This window comes from Loxodonta africana, chromosome 12 (genome assembly GCF_030014295.1).
Source record: "Loxodonta africana isolate mLoxAfr1 chromosome 12, mLoxAfr1.hap2, whole genome shotgun sequence".
Classification (NCBI taxonomy): Eukaryota; Metazoa; Chordata; class Mammalia; order Proboscidea; family Elephantidae; genus Loxodonta; species Loxodonta africana.
The window spans coordinates 5,454,317-5,475,704 of NC_087353.1; the positions used below are offsets into that span (position 1 = coordinate 5,454,317).

Genomic DNA, 21,388 nt, shown 5'->3' on the forward strand with positions numbered 1-21,388 from the left:
TCCCTTCTGAGAAAAGGAGATTCGAATAATGACCTTAAAAGAAAAGAGTAATTGCTTTTTGGTTACTACGCCAACTTACAAACTATCAGATTTGACATCCTTGGCAATTCTGGTAACAATGGTTAGAAGAGAAATCTTAATTTCTGAAAATGTTTGTAAACTTAGTTGGAGACCAAAAAAAAAAAAAAAAAAGTTGAAGACCAAAAGATTTCTCTTACAAGTGAAATGATATTAGTGTGTTTCAAAACGTGTCATGTGTGACATTAGTGTTTCAAAACGTTCCTGAATTTGCTTAAGCAATGTGTGATGTTTAATATCAAAGAACAAGAGCAACAATTACAAAACACACAGCTTTATAGATCAACTTTTCTATAGGCTGTCGCTAAGATTTAGGACCTGAATTGTTCAGTTTGATCAAATTAATGATAATTTCAAAAGATAACTATTTATGAACAAAGCCACAAGTTACATACGCATTTTTAATTCTCAGAAATAATTTAGTGAAATTTCTTGAACTACCCATTAACGTTGAGTCGATTCCGATTCATATTGGCCCTATAGGTCAGAATAGAACTGCCCTGTAAGGTTTCCGAGGAGTGGATGATGGATTGGAACAGCCAACTTCTTGGTTTGCAGTCAAGCTCTTAACTACTATGCCACCAGGGCTCCTTCTTAAACTAAGCGTAGCTAACAAGGCCATTGATGTTGTTCTACTTCAGCACACATCTTCAAAAGAAAACGTCATACCCTATAACATATATTTTAATGTGGGTACAGGTGTTTGGAAACAAATTCGACCTCTAATACTATTTTCTATTTTTAATTTGCATTCTATTAGCATATTATCATTTCTACTTCTCACACTGGCATTTCCAGTTGATGAGAGGTTCCAACAGAATTGCATGTTCTCTTTTCAACAATTTCCATCAACTTTTTTCTTCTGGTAAAATTCCAAATGGCATCATAAATGTTTATTCGTGCAGAAATTAAAATGTACTGGAGAACTAAAAATTGGAGCTGAATAGCCTATGAATTACTTACTGAGGGCAGCCTGGACTTTTATGATGTCAGACTCCTGTGAATTTTCACTCGTCCCAACGGCATTAACTGCTTTCACTCGGAAGACGTATTGCTCTCCAGTCGTTAAGCCATGTACAATGAACCTGAGAAAAACATGAATCAGGGTCATGGTTCCAATGAGCAATTTTTTATTCCTCCTGCAGCAGAAGTAGAAATCATTCTGAAAGCTGTAAAAAAAAATTCACTTGGACTAAAACAAGGTTGACTTTCTGAGTGAGTTACATGTGTGGGCCATACTTCCCTCTTTTGTTTTCCATTTTACTGAATTAATTCGAATCAACATCAAAGGCCAAAATGTCAGATAGCAACACCCAGTTATAACAGGAGCAGAAGCAAGTTCACCTTCCAGATGTGGGTTGCCAGTTGCTGGGCCTCAGCCTCTGAGCACCGAAGCAAATCCTTCACCAGTCCTTGACCCCCCCCTTCATTTATGCATTTTCTGAGTTTTGATTGAATCAAAGGTCTATTATAAAATAATATTCAACTGCTTATCTAAAAGAACCCTGAGTGTGTTCTAAAAAATTGAAGAAGTTATAATACAGTAGTTAAAGGCTGACTTTGAAGTCGGATAGACTGGGCTTGAACACTGGCTTTGACACAAACTTTATGTCGTTAATCAAGTTCTTTAACCTCTGTAAGACTCTGTTTTGCCATCTGTGAAATGGAGATAATAATACTGATCCCGCAGCATTTTTTGTAAATGTTAAATCGAAATTGTAAGTGCTCAGCAGAGCTGCTTGCATACAGTAAGTGTTCAATCAATACAAGCAATTATTACTTATTCATTTAACAAATATTTATTAATCATTTACAAAATTTCTGCAATAGAATAATATTTAATTTTTGTATTCTGATATGTCTTTATTTGCTGCCCATGGACTGGAGAAAAACATCTATCTGTTATTCCCCTCAAACACATCTTCTTTTCCAGCTTTTTTCCAGTTTATTTAAAAAAAAAAAAGATTTAAGAGGAAAAATAGCTGAGCAATAATTGGTAACCTGTCTACAAATGATGATTCTGACAGCTGCCTGTATTTTCCTAAGAAGTGTATCGCAGAGAAAGCCTAATGAACTCAGACAATCGCTGCACACTCAGCATGAGACTGGAGTAAATCAATTGCAAATGCAGAGCTGCTCAGTTTCCCCTGACGGGGCAGCCAGCACCCTCCTTGCCCTGCCACCTCCACGGGAGAAACGTAGTCTGGCTGGTTCTATCTCAACTGGAGAGCTAGAGAATGGGGCTGTCAGTTAAATGAACAAAGCAATTTCAAAAGTTCGAAAAATCAATAAGGAAAAATAAAACTACTGCTTCCATACCATAAAAAAACCCGTTTATAGTCGCCGTTTTAACTGGCTCATTTGAAGACCAGTCTTAAATGCTAATTACATCAGGAAAACCAAGGGTCTGGAACTGTTCGTAAAAAGACAAATTGTTTCAGTCAAATGTTTAATAACGAGCTTATCAAAACATGTCAACTTTAAGCTGTCAAAACTTTGAAATTATGGATTCCCTTACGTGTGAATAAGAAAGCAAACTCATGCTTACAGACAGAAATGGTACCGATATTTTTCTACCGTAGTACATACTAGTGTGAGAACTGTGGATCACATTTGGTTTTATTTCGTATTGAAGAAAAGCCACAGTTTATTTCAACACAGTGAGTTCTAGGACTCGGGAAGGTGGGAGGTGTTCACGCCACGGCTGCGCTTTACCTGTTGTAACCAACGGGCTTATGATTACACGGTTCCCAGTTGTTGGTTCCTGCGACGCAGCAGTCCACGTAGTAACCCAGTAGGTCCTCTTCATGTTTTGGACTGTCCCATTGCACCACAACCGATGTCTTCGTATTTCTTGAGGCAAGTACCCGACCAGGAGCGGAAGGAACAACTTTGCAGAGAAGACAAAACGATTTCTTAGACTTAATAAGTAATATATACTAGGAAGAGTGATTTATTGCATATCATGGTATATTAGGTCACTAGCTAAATCAACTTGTAATTTGTATACAGTTCACTGCATCAAAGTTTTGGAAGATACACCAGAGACCTTCAAGCCCATTATTCCACAGGAAATCGCAAACCAGGTATAGGGCTTTGAGTGAAATTTGGACAAGGGAAAAAGGAATAGGGAAACAAGCAATGGGCTAATAACCAGAAGGGAAAAAACAGAAGTTGCTAGACTCTCATTTCCTCTCTTTTTATAATTCTCTGCTAAATCCTGACTCAAAAACAAAAAAACTATTACAGTAATAAAATCTCCTGTACCTCTACCAGGTTAAAGAAGATATTGTGATACATAGATGTTTTGGCTAACTGGGTAATAACTATTTTTGGAATGTAAATTACCAATTTTAAGGAAATAAAATATATTTCTATAAGATTCCTCAGAATCAGTAAGGGGGTTCAAAATCAAATCATGATTTGACTATCAAAGCTTCTCATCTGAGGCTGGAGCCCATTAGTGAGCCTTGAATGAGCTACAGGTGGGCTGTGGTCATGGCTACCTTCAGCCCTTTATGTGGTAGGGTCCTCAGAGCCAACGTGTTCTGGTCACAAACCACCCCATCCACGTGCCCCAGTGTTCCATACAATTATTATCATCCTCTGTATGTGTCATAAGTGAAAAAAGGTTGAAACACTGAGAGACAACAAGGTCTCTTGAAACCTACAGTTTTGTGGTCTTGCATACTTAGCCCTGGATGTGAGTCCTCGCTACAGAGAACTATGAGTGAACAAGGGTAAGACCATAGGCAGAATCAGACTGAAACGCAAGTATGACCTGGAGGTAGCTTTATGATTAGAATCTTAATATAAGGCTTATCATCTTATTTATCTTGATGTCTTTCTCACAAAAACATGGTGTAAGGAAGAAGGGAAAGAGGTTATTCAAAATCAGAATTCCTCGTAACTAAAATGTCTCTATCACAATGACTTAAAAGTATTTCATGAAGACCTCTTATTAATTGCTATAATTCCTAACTGAAATTTCAATACAGAATTTCTATAATTTGTATTTTAAATCTTCAGAGAGGGGACCTTCAAGCCATCTGGACAACAAACTCTAGTGCATTTAGAGTTGGGAATTTTTTTTAAATGACTATTGTCTAAAAATATTTTTAACTCATTTATTGATTTCATAAGAAGACCTGGTGGTGCAGTGGTTAGGTGCCTGGCCACTAACTGCAAGGTTGGTGGTTCAAACCCACCAGCTGCTCCTTAGAAGAAAGATGTAGCAGTCTGCTTCCTTAAAGGTTACAGCCTTGGAAACCCTATGGGGCAGTTCTACTCGGTCCTATAGGGCTGCTAGTTGTAATCGATTTGACACAACATTGTTTTCGTAAAAAGAAGACAGAATGTTTGAGAACTGTTGAAAAACAAACAAAACATGGAGTAGAACTCTTAATCTCTTATAAAATGAAATTTTAAAGCTACTTGAATTTTAATTCATATGCAATATTAATTTTTTTATTAATATATTTTAGTGCTTATGCAATGTTATCTTGAATTTGGGGTTTTGTTGTTAGCTGCTGTCTATTTATGGGAGAAAGATGTGGCAGTTTGCTCCCATAAAGATTACAGCCTTGGAAACTGTCTGGGACAGTTCTACTCTGTCCTGTAGGGTCGCTATGAATCGGAATCAGCTCAACAGCCACGAGTAAGTTGTCAGTTTGTCCCTCACACCCTCAACTCATGGCAATCCCATTCATGATCCCATGCACAGGGAATGAAACACTTCCCACTGCCTGGTCCTGCACCATCTTCATGTTCGAGGTCATCTTAATCTGGAAGCTTGGCTGAAACCTGTTCAGCATCATGGCAAAATGCAAGCCTCCATTGACACGGTGATGGCTGTACATGATGTGCTCTGGCTGAGGACACAACCCAGGTCTCCCGCCTAGTAGGCGAGAATTCTACCACTGACCCACCAGTGCCCCAGAATTTTAGTTCCTTGTTGAAATAGCTTACCAATTGTGTCCTGTGCTTGAATGGGAGGAGTCATTTCTGATGGTTCACTCAGGCCATGCTTATTTGCTGACAAAACTCGAAACACGTAAGACTTCCCTTCAGCGAGATCAAACACTGCATACCGAGGAGATCTCACGGCCGTCTGGGCATTTACCCGCTGCCAGCTCCCACTCCCAACCACGGACTACAAAGAGAAATAGAATTTACAATTTTTTTTTTTTTAATTTAGCGTTCTCTAAAAGTGTGTTGAAGGAAATATTCCATTTTAGCTATTCAAGTTATATTTTAGTTATGTCAGTTTTGTCCCTGAGTGGCACAATTGGTTAAGCACTTGGACACGAACCAAAAGGTTGGTGGTTTGAATCCACCCAGATGCACCTTGGAAGAAAGGCCTGGTAATCTACTTACAAAAGATCATAGCCATTGAAAACCCAGTGGAGCACAGTTCTGCTCTGGTACACCTGGGCTCATCATGAGTTGGTATTGACTCGAGGACACCTAGTTTTGTTTTGTTTTTGTTTTATGGTGTCCTGCACACACTGGGAAATCAACAAATGTTTTTAAAATTTATAAAGAGTGGAGTCAGTTTGGTAGATACATAATCACCCAAAGTTAAAATGTTCACCAATAAAAATGCTTACATTAAAGTGAAAAATAAACCATAGAAAACTTAAGGGAATCAATACATAGGCTATAGTAAAATGGAATGAACTGTAAAAAAATTAAAGATAATTTAGAGTATATTTATAAAATTCCATCATAACTAAACTATTTTTATTTCAGTTTAAATTCTGTCCTATATTGCAGGTATTTGTAACAAAGTGACAGCAATCTAAATACCTAGCTATAGGGTAAGATTTAAAAACATCATACATTGATGTATTAAAATAACACATAGCCTTCTAAGTTATTGTATAAAGATCTCTAATCAGATGAGAAGAATTGTGTTATTTTGTCTATTTTGTTAAATGTAACACACAATGCAAATTTTGCATATGATATAATATCAAATACATTAAAAACTCTATAAAGACTATGAGTACACGTACCATGTGTCAATAGTAGTGATTTATAGGATGAAATCACTGCTGATTTTAATTTCATTCTATATAGCTCCTCTGTATTTTCCGACCTTTTTATGCTGCCTGTTTAATTTTTATCATCAATAATAACTTCAAAAACTTTGAAGGCATATTTTTTCCTATAAAGGTAAAAACCATTTTTGGAAGTATTTCTGAGAGAGTAAAATTTGGATGCACATTGACCCTGCCAAAAGGCTGCTGAAAAGAACTTTTAAAACATTTTAAGTAACAACATGGGCTTCTAGGAACTAGATTCACATTTAAAGGAGATGTTTCTCTTATTTTAGCAAAAGTAAAAAATCACTCTTGTAATGAAACCTGGAGCTCATTTGAGGAGGCTCCCCCATTGGTTCTTTGCACACCTGCTCTCCTGCTCGTGACTGACCTGAGTGGTCTTAGACATGTGGTGGGCGTCTGGGGAGACGGCAGGAAGAGAACATAGGGGCAACGGAGAATAACATGAAAGCCCCCTTCTGCAGTGAGATGGGCTCCATCAGAGACAAACCAACTAAACCACTGCCCTCAAGTCGATTCTGACTCATGGCAACTGCGCGTGTTACGGAGGAGAACTGCTCCATTGGGGTTTTCTTGGCTATAATCTTAACTGAAGCAGTTCCCCAGGCATTTCTTCCGTAGCATCTCTGAGAAGGTTTGAACCACCAACCTTTCAGTTAGTGGCCACCCAGGGACTCAGAGAAAAGGACCCTCATATTAGAGGAAGGCAGACAGTAAGGGAGAAGGAAAAAAAAAAAATGCAAGGCATTGGCTTCAAAAAGCCAAAGAAGAGGTTTAGAGCCAAAGTTATGCCATCAGTTGTACATCTCTTGAACAGGGGCTAGAAGAAGGTGTGTAGATCTCCGTATCTTCAGTGGCGGGAACTAAGTCCCAACGCCCTTTTGAATCGTGTGAATCCAAACAAGGCATTGCTGCCTTAATTACAAGCAAAACACCAGGTGGGAAGAATCAGCCGCTAGACTCCTGAACCCATAAGCCTTGCATACAAGGAATTAGCCAACGTGCCATATATGTGTCTGCACAGAATAAAAGAGCATTTGGCTATCATTTAATCTGTAATTGTAAACACACAGCTCATACAGCAAAATCCATGCTTAAAACTACATGCTGAAGTGTGATGTATTAGACTGACTAGGATCAATTTTATTAATTACATAATTGCAGTTCATATCACTTGATGCATGATCCTAACATCACCTGAAAACATAGAAACAAGGAAGAGCAAAATAAATTACACAGGGAGTCCCTCGCTCAGGACATATGGGAGCTACGACGAACCGCACTTACGACTGTCTCTTTTTTTTGTGCATGTTATCATCAGTGATATGTACCACATACAATGTTGCAGCGCGTGACAAAGAACATCCGGACAACTCGCGCTGATTTTCTGACTAGAAACACCATTCGTATTCCCAGGGATAATCCAGGTGATCCAGAACCTTCCACAAGTGGAGTTATTACCACAACCAACAAAATGCCAACGTTGTCCACTTTTTTATGCACGTACGGATTTTTTTTGTATGTGCGCATGTATTAAAATATATCTGAAGTTTATATGTAAAGTTTCCACTCTCCAGAGACAAAGATCAGATTTATAAAGATGCTGACGATAAAAGTCAATAACAATGAAAACTAAAAACCAAAAAAATGAGGTATTCGACTTATGTCAGAACTGACTTCGGGCGCAGTCATCGGAACGGGACCACGTCGTAAGTTGGCAACCACCTGTATATATATTCTCGTGGTTCTTTTTAGGCCTTGATAGGCATCAAATCAGTCCAAAGACGTCTTATCTGCCCTGAGGGTGTACTGCCCAGCATAAGCTAATTGCGACAAGGCAAACGATTTGTCTGTATCGATTTACTCCATTTCTGTGTAGCTGATGTGCTCCACAGGGTTTTCAGCGGCTAAGCCTTTAGATCACTAAACCTTTCTTCTGAGGCACCTTTGGGTGGACTCGAAGCTCCAACCTTCCAGTCAGCAGCCAAGCACATTAACTGTTCGCACCACGCAGGGACTTCACGGAGCACAGTTCTACTGTAACACACATGGGATCACCATGAGTCAGAATTCACTCCAGGACAACTGTTTTTGTGTGTGTGTAGCTAAGGTCGGGGAAACCCTGGTGGCACGGTGGTTAAGAGTTCAGCTGCTAAGCAAAAGGTCAGCAGTTGGAACCCACCAGCAGCTCCTTGAAAACGCTATGGGGCAGTTCCACTCTGTCCTATAGGGTCGCTATGAGTCAGAATCGACTCCATGGCGATGTTTTCTGTTCTGTTATTGGCAGCTAAGCTCCGTCCCCACCTGGAAGGTCATGCTACCCCATGTTTCCCGGGGTCCTCTTGCAGAATCACTGACCTCAAGCTGCGCTGGACACCTATTCCTTCACATCAAAACGCGTGTTCTCGGTGACCCACCCCACAGAAGCTGCTCACCCACTGCTGACAGGAGTTAGTTAAATTAAAAAATCCTTGCGAACATGCTAACTTGATCAGGTAGGACTCTTTTAAATTATTTTCAATAATACTTGATATTTCTGGCATCGGTGGTAAATGACTAGGGAGATACCTCTAAAGAGAGGCCTGAGAACCTTTCACCTTCTGACACACCACGAATGGACTGGCCATTTGGACTTCTCATAACATAAATAACTATACTTTATCAGCCAAAATTAGTAACCTAACACTTTATCTTGCAATACTTCCAAAGATACGTAGATAATTAAGTATTTAAGTGCTGAAAGCCAGAGGGCAATTATACATTTTGGAGTCTGGAATATTTTGTTTATTCCCATTTATATTTCTGCTATGCTCAGTTAATTGTACTATATTATATAATTGTATTATATGCTGTGTATTATATGTTACATCACATAAAATAGTATGTCATATATATGTATATGTTGTATGACGTATTATACTGTAATTTAGTATCACAAAACCATAGTTACAGGGTTGGTACAACTTTAAAGTTTTTCAAACCATGGCCCACAATCCAATAGTGGGTCATGAAATCAAATTAGTGGGTCCCAAATAGCATTTTTGGAAACCCTGGTGGCGTAGTGGTTAAGGGCTATGGCTGATAACCAAAAGGTCAGCAGTTCAAATCCACCAGGCGCTCCTTGGAAACTCTATGGGGCAGTTCTACTGTGTCCTATAGGGTTGCTCTAAGATGGAGTCCACTCGAGAGCAACACGTTTTAAACAGCATTTTTAATGAAATCCGACAGGCTGGATTAAAGCAAGAGAGAATGCATAACATGGTAAGGACATAGATTTTTACATTTTCTTTGGTTAAATGCGTGTGTGTGTGTGTGTGTGTGTGTGTGTGTGTGTACAGTACAATGTACTGCAATGTACTATGTATTTCTTTATATGTTACCAGGCCAGAAGAGTCTTCAGGTCAACGATCCAGTGATTCTAAGTCTAACCCAGCCTCACCTGATACGAATTTCCTCTCCAAGATCGCCACCAAGTGGCCACACGGCTTGCGAACAAACACTGCAAGCAATGATACGGCCTTCCTCCCAACTTCTCCTGGAAACCTCAGAACTTAAGAGTCTGTAATGTTTTAGCAGGAAGAAAACTTTTAGATCCATCAGGCTGCATTCCTTCATTTTATAGTGGCACACGAGTGGTATCAAAGGACTCAAGTTTCCTAATGCCAATTCCCAGTCTGGAATCCTTTTCACCAGTTCAGCTCACCACATTCAGCTTGGTATTAAATAATAACAATGAAGTGCCTGCAGCAATTGGTCTGATAGCTTCTCCTCCTTAAAACACATTAAATAAGAGAAGACGAGATCGTGCAGAGACTTGCTTTCTTGGAAAACGTAGCTACACAGTACCTTCTCAATGAAATACATCAAGGGCTCCTTGCCACGGGGAACAGGTGGGTCCCAGCTGAGTACAACATATGTTTTACTGATTTCCGAAGCATGTACGTTGGTGGGAGGTCCTGGAATCTCAACATCGCCTGCAGGAATAATAAACTTGGTGAGTGCTAAACGGAGATTAAGCCCCAGGTCAGCGCGTTGGCTACAGCCCATCTTGGTGAGCACTGCCCCTTGGGTACACTGCTGGGTATGAAAGAACTGCCATATCAGGGCTGTGCTTTGTCTCACTTCTATTTCGGGAAAGTAAACAAACCACAAGGACTCTTTTTTCAGAGCCAAAGTATAAGGTACTGGTAAAGACCATCCAATTTATTTTTGTTTCTAATAAAAATCAGCTTGTAAGAAAACAGTGTAATCCAGAAATCTTCCATAGTTTCACAGCTGGAAGAAGGGGGAAGGATTTACCCAAAAGAAACGGGGCATTTAACCAGAAATGGAGCTTTGACTACACTGGGAGTTTGTTCAGAGAAAGTATTAACAACCCGTGTTCTGCAATATGGAAGCATCGCAGAATGTAACTTCACCATCCCCAAGGACTCTCTCTGGTTACACTTCTTACTGTATACCCTCAAAGCATTTAAATTATATATCAGTTTCTAAAGCAGTGTCTGTTCCTCCCTCGGTAGGTCTGTACCACGTTCATGAGTGCCGTAATCCAGGCCGATATAGCTGAAATTCCAAGATGATGTGGTTAAGCCTTCTGTGAATAACTAGGATATTGGCGTTCAGGTGACACATGTCTTTTTTTAATACAATGTGAGGTGTCAAGTGGGAGTTGTCTTTGCATTTATAAGATATTTTCATAAGGGGTAGAAATTTTCCAGACCCACAATTCTTGTCATTGTAATACAAAATATCACGAGCTTCGGATTAGATTAGCACATGATTAAAATGGTTTGAACTTCCCCAGGCCATCTTTGCGCACTTCGCAATATCCAGTGGCTCCCTCAGGACTCAAGCTGCATGCAAGGAATTGAACAGCCACGTGGAAACAGCATAAAACAGGATTGAGTTTCATTTCATAAGAGTGCTGTTACAGAGTACATCAAATTTCAGAGACAACACGGCATATAAACTCTGCCATGGCCTTATCTAAGATCATTCCTGGCAAGGAGGTTGAATTTCAAACAAGGAGTCACAATGTCTCCAGGAAAGTGCCAGAGACAGAAGACAGATGGGGGCGGGGGACTCTCAACCCATGTATTTGTATTCATACCTAGAGAGAGCCAAGGAGAAAGATACTAAAGAAAGAGATACAGGAAACTTATCAGATAATATACACTGACCTTCCAAAAACTGAATCATCTGATTGCAGATACATCCAACTACACAGGAAGCAAACCCAGAGAACAGAAGGAAGCAAGGCAAATAATAACAGCAGTGTGAAAGTGTGAATACTTGAAAGCAGAATTGTCTTTCACATACTTTCAGATCTGAAATACCTTGCTGTTTTTAGACCTGGCACATAGCTTTTAGGCTCAGAGAAAATGAAGTCAAAAACATTTTACTTGATGCCAAGGCAAGAAGTAAGAATTCATTTTATACAGCAGGGACTCCTCAATCAGGGTAAGATACTTTAGTTTAAACTTTCAACATCATCTTAGGTGAGGCAGTGGCATGAGCCTTGCAGATTTGCAAATGCTCCCAACCACGGACAGGAAATTCCTAATACAGAAGAAAATAGGATTCAAAATGGCGCCAATGAGCCAAGGACTTGTTGTTGTCATTAGCGGCTATCAAGTCTGCTCTGGACTCATAGCAACTCCATGCACAGCAGAATCAAACTGTTTAGACCCATAGGGCTTTCAGGAATAAATCTCCAGGCCTTTCTTCCTAATCCGTTGTCGTCTGAAAGCTCTGCTGAAGCCCATTCAGCATCATAGAAACAAACCACAGACAGACTAGTGATGACTGGATTTCAGGTGCACTGGCCAGGAATCGAACCCAGGCCTCTTGCAGGAAAGGCAAGAATTCTACTTCTAAGCCACTACTGCCCCATGAGCCAAGGAGGGGGCCAAGGAAATAAAATGATATTCATTACTCACACTCTTAGAACTGAGAGAAGAACCTTTAGGGAGAAAAAAAACAAACAATTAAAACTAACCAAATTAAGACGAGATATGGCCAAATGCTTTTATAAACCAAAAAACCAAACCCGTTGCCATCAAGTTGATTCCAACTCATAGGGATCCTATAGGACAAAGTAGCACTGCCCCATAGAGTTTCCAAGGAGCGCCTGGTGGATTCGAACTGCCGACCTTTCAGTTAGCAGCTGTAGCTCTTAACCACTACGCCACCAGGATTTCCAAGATGCTATTATACCAGGGTATTTTTCAATATGAGGCCAAGAGCTGTTAGTGAGGGATGCTACCCTTAGCCTCTGCTTCAGTATCACAATACTTCTCAGAAGCCCTGTTCCAAAGGGCCATACCAATACTGGATGAAAAGGGTGACTAATACACATATAATGTATTACAGTTAGTTTAAAAATGATTTCACACTCTATTTTATTTGATGCTTGCCATATAAGGACAAAGTTTAAAAATGCATCTCCAGTTTAAAAATGCACAGATGAAGTCTACAGGACTAATAGTCTACACAAACCACCACCTCTTCTACCCTGAGACCAGAAGAACTAAATGGTTCCCGGCTACCACTACCAACCATTCTGATCTGGGACACAATAGATGGTCCTAGATAGAATGGGAGAAAAATGTAGAACAAAACTTAAATTCTTAAAAAAGGCCAAAGTTACTGGATTGGTTGAGACTAGAGGAAGCCCCCAAACTATCGCCCTTTAAACTTTGAACTGAAACCACTCCCAGAGGTCACCTTTAGGCTAAAAACAGATTAGCTCATGGAATAAATAACATCACCCATGAATGCTGTGCTCCTTTTAAAAAATTGTCTATGTGAGACCTAATGGTCAACAATTACCGTAAAGCAAGGATGAGAAGGTAAGGAGATTCAGGGAAGCTAGATTAATGGAAATGGAATAACCAGGATGAAAATAATGAGAATGCTGACAAATTGTGACTAATGTAAGCAATATCACTGAACGATACATACAGAAATTGTTAAAAGGGAACTTAATTTGCTGTGTAAACTTTTACCAAAAACACAATAAATTATAGAAAAAAATGCACAAATGAGTTCATAAAAATACAGTACTTTCCTAAAATCACACAGCTATTAAGTGGCACATTAGGGTTCAAGTTCAGGTCTTCTGAGTCCAAGTCTGGAGTTTGGTTCTCTCCAGCAGCCCAAGGGAACCACAACCTCCATGCCCTCCGCAGAAGATTTTTCTCTAAGTCAATGAAACATGAAGTTTATCTGGAATTTGTAGAACCCCAAGAAGACAGAACTCAAGAGGACACAGAACTAGAGATTACTGCAGAATTCAGGACAAATGATTAATTAATCATATTAGCAACAAATGGCCTTGTCCAGGACAGTGTATTGAATGCTTAGATATACGACTGGTAGCATAAAAGCAATCTCATCCTATTTTTCCAGAGGCTATTCTGGTCTTCCCAGGAATAGTGTATCCATTTGTCAATGGAGCAACTCAAGAAAGACTGGAAAAGTTGGCTGATATTAAGAGGTAAGATTTGATAAAAATTAAAATGTTTGAAAGAAGATGCTAACCAAGACTGCAGTGATTAGAAAAACTTAGTAAAAAGCCTAAAATATCAGAGAAGTCATTTTTAGCCAAAAAAAGTAATGCTTCTCTTTCAATAAAACAAATGTCATGTGTACCAGTTCTTTTCTAGCTAAAACAAAGGGAAAATCTGCCTGGATGAAGAAAAAGATACAGGCAAAGGGAAGGAGTTCCTCATAGCAGTTTTTTGAACCCAGAAATATTTTGTTGAAAAACATTGTAAAATCTCTTCCTCTCCCTAAGGATACTTTTAATTAGGTACTCCTTTATAAAATGACTAATAGTTTAAAACGACAGATTAATTTTTCAAACCACTATATCGATGTACCTAATTTTTTTTTTAACCTAGTTTGTTTCCAGACATGGAGATTGCCTAGTAACTGCATGAAAAGCCTCACACCAGAGAGCTGTAGCCCTGTCTGGATGAACTTCAGACAGTATCATGTCTCAAGTCAATTTTCCATCCAAGTGTCCTAACCCTCTGCCATTGGCAGCCAGCTACATAAGCAGAGCCTCTAAAATGTTTCCCAGAGTATGAATAAAATGCTGCGAGGTTCAAGGATGTATCACACAAAATGAAGGCACAGACCCAGGGAACCAGAAAACCTGCCTTCTGATAAGAAAGGAAAGAGAACAAACATGAAAAATGTTATCGTGACTTTATTCCAGTTGAAAATAAGAATTGTTGTGTCTGAAAACTATTGCTTCTGTGAACTTTCATTCTGTGAACTTCCATTTCATCCACTGAAAAACCAAATCTTTGAAAATATGTTATTTCTTTATTTGGCATTTGGTAATACATAACTGGCTATTTACATCCCCAGACATCTATATCTATATATAAATAGACAGGTCGTCTCCCCGAAAAGGCATAGTTCCTGCCTTTCAAAGGTTTGCTATATTATTTCATATCCCCAGTACTTTTCACAACGACCTTTACATAATGCAAATTTCATCACAGATGTGTGACATTTATGTGGCAACTTACATCTCGTTTCAGGCCATTTTTAGCAGGTTGAATTCCTACACGCCCACTCAAGGCAAGCCAGATCACATCTCTCCTCCCTGATGCCCACGAGAGAAGAAAAAAAAGAGCTTCCTTTTCCTCTGGCACCTCAAAATCTCACGTTTTATACAGACTGATCTACTACAAGAGTGTCTCTTCCAACATGATTTGAAACTATCCATTCAAATATCTGTTTGCATCATTTAGAAAAAAAATATATTGACACTTTATTAGGCACCAGGCTCTATGTTAGGGTACAGTGGACAAGACAGTTATTTAGAAAGTCAAAATCAATCAACCTTCCCCAAATTATTTTCCTTGATAATTTACTGACTAAGCATCTTGCCTGGTTTCTGACTTCTTCTGGAAGTCAAGCTGTTAACCAAGTCTTATCCTCGTTGCTGAAAGTGAAGATGACTTGAAGTGCTTACTGATGAAGATCAAAGGCCACAGCCTTCAGTATGGATTACACCTCAACATCAAGAAAGCAAAACTCCTCACAACTGGACCAATGAGCAACATCACGGTAAACAGAGAAAAGATTGAAGTTGTCAAGAATTTCGTTTTACTTGGATCCATAGTCAACGCCCACGGATGCAGCAGTCAAGAAATTCTGTTGTACATAATAGGGTCGCTCTGAGTCAGAAACGACTCGACAGCACCTAACAACAACAATTCTTTAAATCTTAAAGTGCAATTCACCAGAACCCTTAAAGATCTTCCTCTTGAATTTTACTTTTTTTTTTTATGGAGGGGCAGGGACGCAACTTCTTTTTGAGGTACCAGAGAAAAACATAGGAGTGGAAGATAAAATTTTTGGGTACAATTTTCAGGCATATCCACTACAGATATGAAAATTCATCAACAAAGCTCCCCCGGAAGGATCTGCAGCCTATTTCAGAAAAGGACATTTAAGACAAAAGTAATTTTAAAGACGAGCTCAAAAGTCTATCTGCTTAACCAGTGGCTCTAAATCGATTTGGAGTCTTCTTTTTATAAGTTTTCAATTTTTGTACTCTATGGACTCTAATTATGTCTCTCTAAAATCTTTGGACTTCAGGTCAGTAATTCTAGATGCTCTTTCTTAACCAATATTTCTGGCTTAGCTATCTCTGGAAGGAATATTAAGGAGACGAAGTACTCACAAAATCAAATATAAAGAAAGGAGCTATAAATTGTCAAACCAGGAACATTTGACAGGACAAAATCAATCTACTTCACTTAAAATGTGAGGAATAAAATTTTTGCTTAAAAAAAAAAAGCTATTTCAGTAATGAAATATGTACGTAAGGAGTGAACACCAAGAGCACCCAATAGTGAAAGCTTAGCTTAAGTTTGGTTTCTTCTATATAAGTAACCAAAAAAGCACATTTGTGAATTTTAAATAAAAGCAATGCAGTGCAAAACTCACTTCGTATTTTCATTTCTTTATTATTATTATTTAGCTTATATAGACATTAAGCTTGCAGGCCTGACTTGTAGTTTTTATTTTTACATGTAAAGATTGTACCCACCAGAGGAAGATTTTTTTTCACCATCTCTTATTTCTCTAACTATAATCTTAAATCCCTAGGGTATCAGCAGCTGAAATCAAATGGCAAAGAGCTACTTACCTTCAAGGTCTTCCTCCTGATAAGTCACAATTTCTTTATCTCCCTCCAGATGAACTGCTGCAGAGAGAAGAGTTGATGCTCAGTTTGACGTCCAAAGATTTCCTAAAGAAACAACTCATTTTCCTAACCGTCTGCAAGGTCCGAATCACCTTCACGTTAGAATTATAACATACACACGACTCGGGAATAATCAGAGTTGATATTTTAGAACCTGTACTAACAATACTTGGCACTTCTCAGCTCTTTGTAGTGGAATCAAAAGGTAACCCAGTAAGGGAAATAGAGCAGCTCATTTAAAACCGTAATTAAGGGACCAATCCCATTAAGAAATCTGTGTCATGTGAAATTAATATTCAGTAATAGGGTGACTTGGTTTCAAGGCCTTTCAAGTCTCATTAAGTGTTGGAATTATACCATCAGTGGAGTAAAAATGTGTTAAAGGTCTAATTCTGAACGAATTTGAGTGGATTTCAGAGAAGAGCATTATGAAGGTGCAGCACACTGGTTTTAAAGTCGCAGTGTCGGCCTGGCTGTATCCACTCCTGAAGTGACAATGATGGAGACGTTAGAGGCCCCTGAAATATTGCTGAACGATGCTCCTCGTTTGAGGACAGTCTCAGCCTTGTTCAAGGTTGGAGAGTAAAAGAAAAAGAACAAATCACACATAAAACAGCCAAAAGTTTCCCAGTCATAGCCAGGACTTAAAATTTTAGTGACTTACCTTGTAACCTTCTCAGGTCAACAGGGTCAAGAGCAGCCACAGCTTCAGAGACCCTAGAAGGTCTGCTAATGCCTGCGCTATTGACCGCCCGCACCCGGAATATGTATGATCTGCCTTCAAAAAGTCCAGTCACCGGGTATTTGCAGATTTTGACTGGGGCATCATTGCACTGAACCCAATTGTTAGTTCCTACTTCACACCTTCAAATAAAAAGAAAAGTTACAGAATAACAAAGCTATGGGTGTCATAAATATACACACATATATAACAATTAAATCGGGAAAATATATCAAATTGGTAAAATCTATGCTCTTAGAATATCGATTTACACCAAGAGTGATATAAATCAACTCTAATATACAGAGCTATTCAGGAAATGTTGAGAGAGAGAGAGAGCGCACGCTCAGGTGGCACAACGGTTAAGCGCTCAATTGCTAACCAAAGGGTTGGCGGTTCAAACACACCCAGCACCTGCAAGGGAGAAAGGCCTGGAGATCTACTTCCGTAAAGATTACAGACTAGAAAACCCTAAGAAAAAAAGGAAGTTCTAATCTGTCATCTGGGGTTGAGGGCAACCAACAACAACATGTATTTGTGCTGAGCCTTTACAATTTAGGGTTAGATAACAACGTCTGCTTTCAAATGCATTTAGGCAAAATCTTCTAAGAAAGTTATCTTAAATCTACCAGTTTTTGTTCTTTTTCCAACTTACATCACAAAAAAGCAGGGTGTCCCTAAGTTCCCTGGCACACCTGTTGCCAAGGCACAGAAAATGAAATAGGTCCTCACTCCACGTCCCTAAACACACTTCTCACTCTGTTGAGCCACTGCTGTCAGTTCTCATCAAAATGCAGGCTCACGGTGTACTTCAAATAATGTTGAGATGTTTCCTTCTAGAACATTTCTCATGTTGAATTTTGAAGCTTTTTGAAAACACTAAGTTTTAACCAACAACCTGGAAAGGCAGACAAGATGAACCTCCATTTCTCACAGGTTAGGAAATTTAAGTTCAAAAATTTCATGTGAAATTCCCAGGAGAAACGAGCAAGTTCATAAAATTAGCCTTTCTGAGGTGTTCAACCTCAGAACTGCATAGGTATTTTAGAAAAAAATGAACTCTCTCGTTTCTCCTAACTATTCAGGCTTCTTCATGAAAGTTCTAAGATCCATAATGTGATGCTTTGTTTTAACCAACACTGAAAGTTTGGCAGGAGAAAAAAAAAAAAAAAAACCCTCAACATAAAACAACACCTGCAAGTTACAAGGACAGGAGGGAGTGCGGAAAGGAAACTGCGGCCTCCCCTTCCCAAAACGCTTTGTTCCTTTTTTTTTTTTTAATGGCGGGGGAGGATCGTGGATTATTAACTGAGAAGGTACATGAAGTGGTTTCTGCAAACATGGTTGGAAAAATTATCAAATGTCACAGGAGAATGGAAAATCGTTTTTGTTTTGTAATTCGAGGTAGATCCTGAACAATGCACACTACAAATCTGTCTCTAAACCAAAAACCAAACCGACTGCTGTTGAGTAGATTCTGACTCATTGCGACCCTATATGACAGAGTAGAACTGCCCCACTGGGTTTCCCAGACTGTAAATCTTCCTGAAACAGCCTCTTTATTTTATTGTGCTATATATATATATATATATATATGTTTGTGTGTGTATGCTTATATATATATTTTATTGTGAGATATATATACCTAGATCCAACCAAAAATGGTAAAATGAATTTACATATAGAAAAATATCCAAGTATATTTCCCACGATAATGTTCATTTCAGGAAAGAGTCTATCCCTGGAAGAATGCAAGGTGCACTCACCTGTCGATGAAATAGCCAATGACAGGACTCTCGATGGTTGTGTTGGGAGGCTTCCACGTCACGATGACGTAATCTCGGTTTGCATCATGGCACTGCAAATCCATAGGCGCTCCTGGAGCCCCTGTGACCAATGGGTCAGCATCTGGGGCAGAGGGAACATAGAAATGACGAGTGTTTCAGAGTAACTTCTAAGTTTGGGGGTCCTCCTAAAGCTCACTGACAGCTTCTTCAAACTCAAAATTGTATGCACTTGATTTGATCCACTGTTTAATCAAATTGCTTGAATATATAACCTCAGTAATCCACCTACTAAATCTAAGTGGCATTTTTTTTTTTTACTATGATAGATTGGTGACAAATCTATTTATGAGTAAAATTTTTAAAAACTCAAAACATCAAAACCTCTATAAAAAATGCCAATTTGTTGTTGTTGTTAAGTTGAATCAAAAATGGCGGCTCACCTTCTCTTGATTTCATGTTGTTAAAAATTTACTGATAAAATGATATTAGTAATTTGGTCTTTTAACCCTCTGAGAAATATTATCTTGGATACTCCTGTATTTGAAAACCCTTAGAATAATTGAGATTTACCAAAAAATTTTTCTGCAGGTTGTGAGCAATTGTTTGGGTCAATACTCTATTTGTTTATTTCACAGCCTATTTACAAGCACAATGCAATTAAGTTTTGTTTTCAAATTTTAATTACAGCTGCCCTGAAGTCCACAGAGCTATTTAGAAAGTTAATACACTGAACATTTTATTTCCATATCTAAAATATGTATTTATTCAGGAACCATGGCTACGTTATACATTCTTAGCAGTGTAAGCGTTATGTAGTTTCTTGTTTGAGTCTCCTCAGCATATTAAAAGCTAAGATTTCTTGAGATTGAGCCAAATATTTTCTCTTGCTCTCAAAATCTTAGGAAAATCGTCAGAACTGTTAGACTCCGCCATACTTACATTATCTTCTTCCTGTTGGTGGTACTGAATAAGCAAGGCCATTAAGCTACGTCGCATTGATTGCATTTTTATGGAGCGCCACATCTTGCCAGAAGGCATACACAGAGAATGGAAGGTACATTTTAGTGCCAACCTAATAAAAATGGTAAAACTTTCTCAAAGTGTCTAAAATCAAAGCCTGGCAGCTTTGTGTTATCTCATGGTTGTGGGGAAGGTAGGATGTATTGGTTTGTTTGTTTTACGTTGTTCTTTTTTTTTTTTTTAAGATAAAGTATTCCCTAATGATATAGCCTTTTCCTTTATCCTCCAATCTAACTGATCCAGTGTGGGAGTGGAAAAATAATACACTAACAACATTATTATCATCACACATAAGCCTGGGAAGCTGGAGGTGGGTATAAAGGCAAACAAAACGTTGAACAATAGGTAAGGACTAGGTCCCAGTCAATCAGAATGAACAGCAACCACAGCTCTGGAGCCAGAGTGAAGGGATTTGTCTAGGTAGACAGAACACTCAGAGACCCAGGATGTAGTTATTAGTACACTAGAATAGAATAGAATATTTGATAGCTTAATAACAGATTCAGCTGTGGTCCATAGAGAAGCCCAGGGGGTACAGTGGTTAAGAGCTAGGCTGTTAGCCAAAAGGTCGGCAGTTTGAATCTGCCAGCTAATCCTGGGAAACCCTATGGGGCAGTTCTACTCTGTCTTCTCGGGTTGCTATGAGTCCAAACTGACACTCTGGCAACTGGTTTTGTGCCTTTGAGAGGCGACTGACTGTAATCCCAGAGGCTAAGGTGGGGACACCCTGGAGCAGACACAGGGACAGGCCCCTGGATAGGTGCTGAACCAGGCATAACCGAGCCATCTTCTGAGCAGTCACACAATGCCCAAAGACTGGGACCACGACATTGCAATGGAAACTCTCAAGGTCCAGGTTCCTACAAAACTTAAATCCCGGCTCCTCCACCTTAGAGAAGAGCCTCAATACTGTCATTTGAAAAATGAAATCAGTAATATTTTCTTACAAAATTGTACATATATCTGTATGTAAATTTTATATACTACAAATACATACATATTTTACATAATACAATTATATATAATTTATATGGATATAAACTGTGCCTGGATTATTCTGAACTTTTTTCTTTTGATAAAATAGGATTAATAAAGCCTACTTCATAGGGCTGTTGTCAGGATTAAATGTGATAATATAAGGAGGACAGTTCACATGTTGCCTGATAATAAGCATTCCATAAATCTTGTAGTTGTTGTTGTTAGATGCTGTCGAGTCGGTTCCTACGCAAAACGACCCCGTGTACGACAGAACCAAACATTGTGCAGTCCTGCACCATCCTCCCAATCCTTGCTATGCGTGAGCCCATCATTGCAGCCACTGTGTCCATCCATCTCCTTGAGGGTCTTCCTCTCTTTCATCGACCCTCTACTTTACCAAGCATGATGTCCTTCTCCAGGGACTGGTCCCTTCTGATAACATGTCCAAAGTATGTGAGACAAAGTCTTGACACCCTTGCTTTCAAGGACCATTCTGGCCATATTCCTT

At 39.0% G+C, this 21,388-nt stretch overlaps 1 protein-coding gene across 1 annotated transcript in view; it reads right to left on the bottom strand.

The window, feature by feature from the left end:
* Nucleotides 1-21,388, bottom strand: part of MYOM2 (myomesin 2) — a 107,210-nt gene that overhangs the window by 49,457 nt on the left and 36,365 nt on the right. Inside the window, exons 10-16 of the mRNA XM_003411962.3 lie at nt 18,862-19,003; nt 17,039-17,238; nt 16,318-16,374; nt 9,990-10,117; nt 5,047-5,230; nt 2,794-2,968; nt 1,042-1,163 (exon numbers count right to left, since the gene is read on the bottom strand). Of these exons, the coding sequence (XP_003412010.1) occupies nt 1,042-1,163; nt 2,794-2,968; nt 5,047-5,230; nt 9,990-10,117; nt 16,318-16,374; nt 17,039-17,238; nt 18,862-19,003 (1,008 nt within the window). The remainder of the gene's footprint in view (nt 1-1,041; nt 1,164-2,793; nt 2,969-5,046; nt 5,231-9,989; nt 10,118-16,317; nt 16,375-17,038; nt 17,239-18,861; nt 19,004-21,388) is intronic.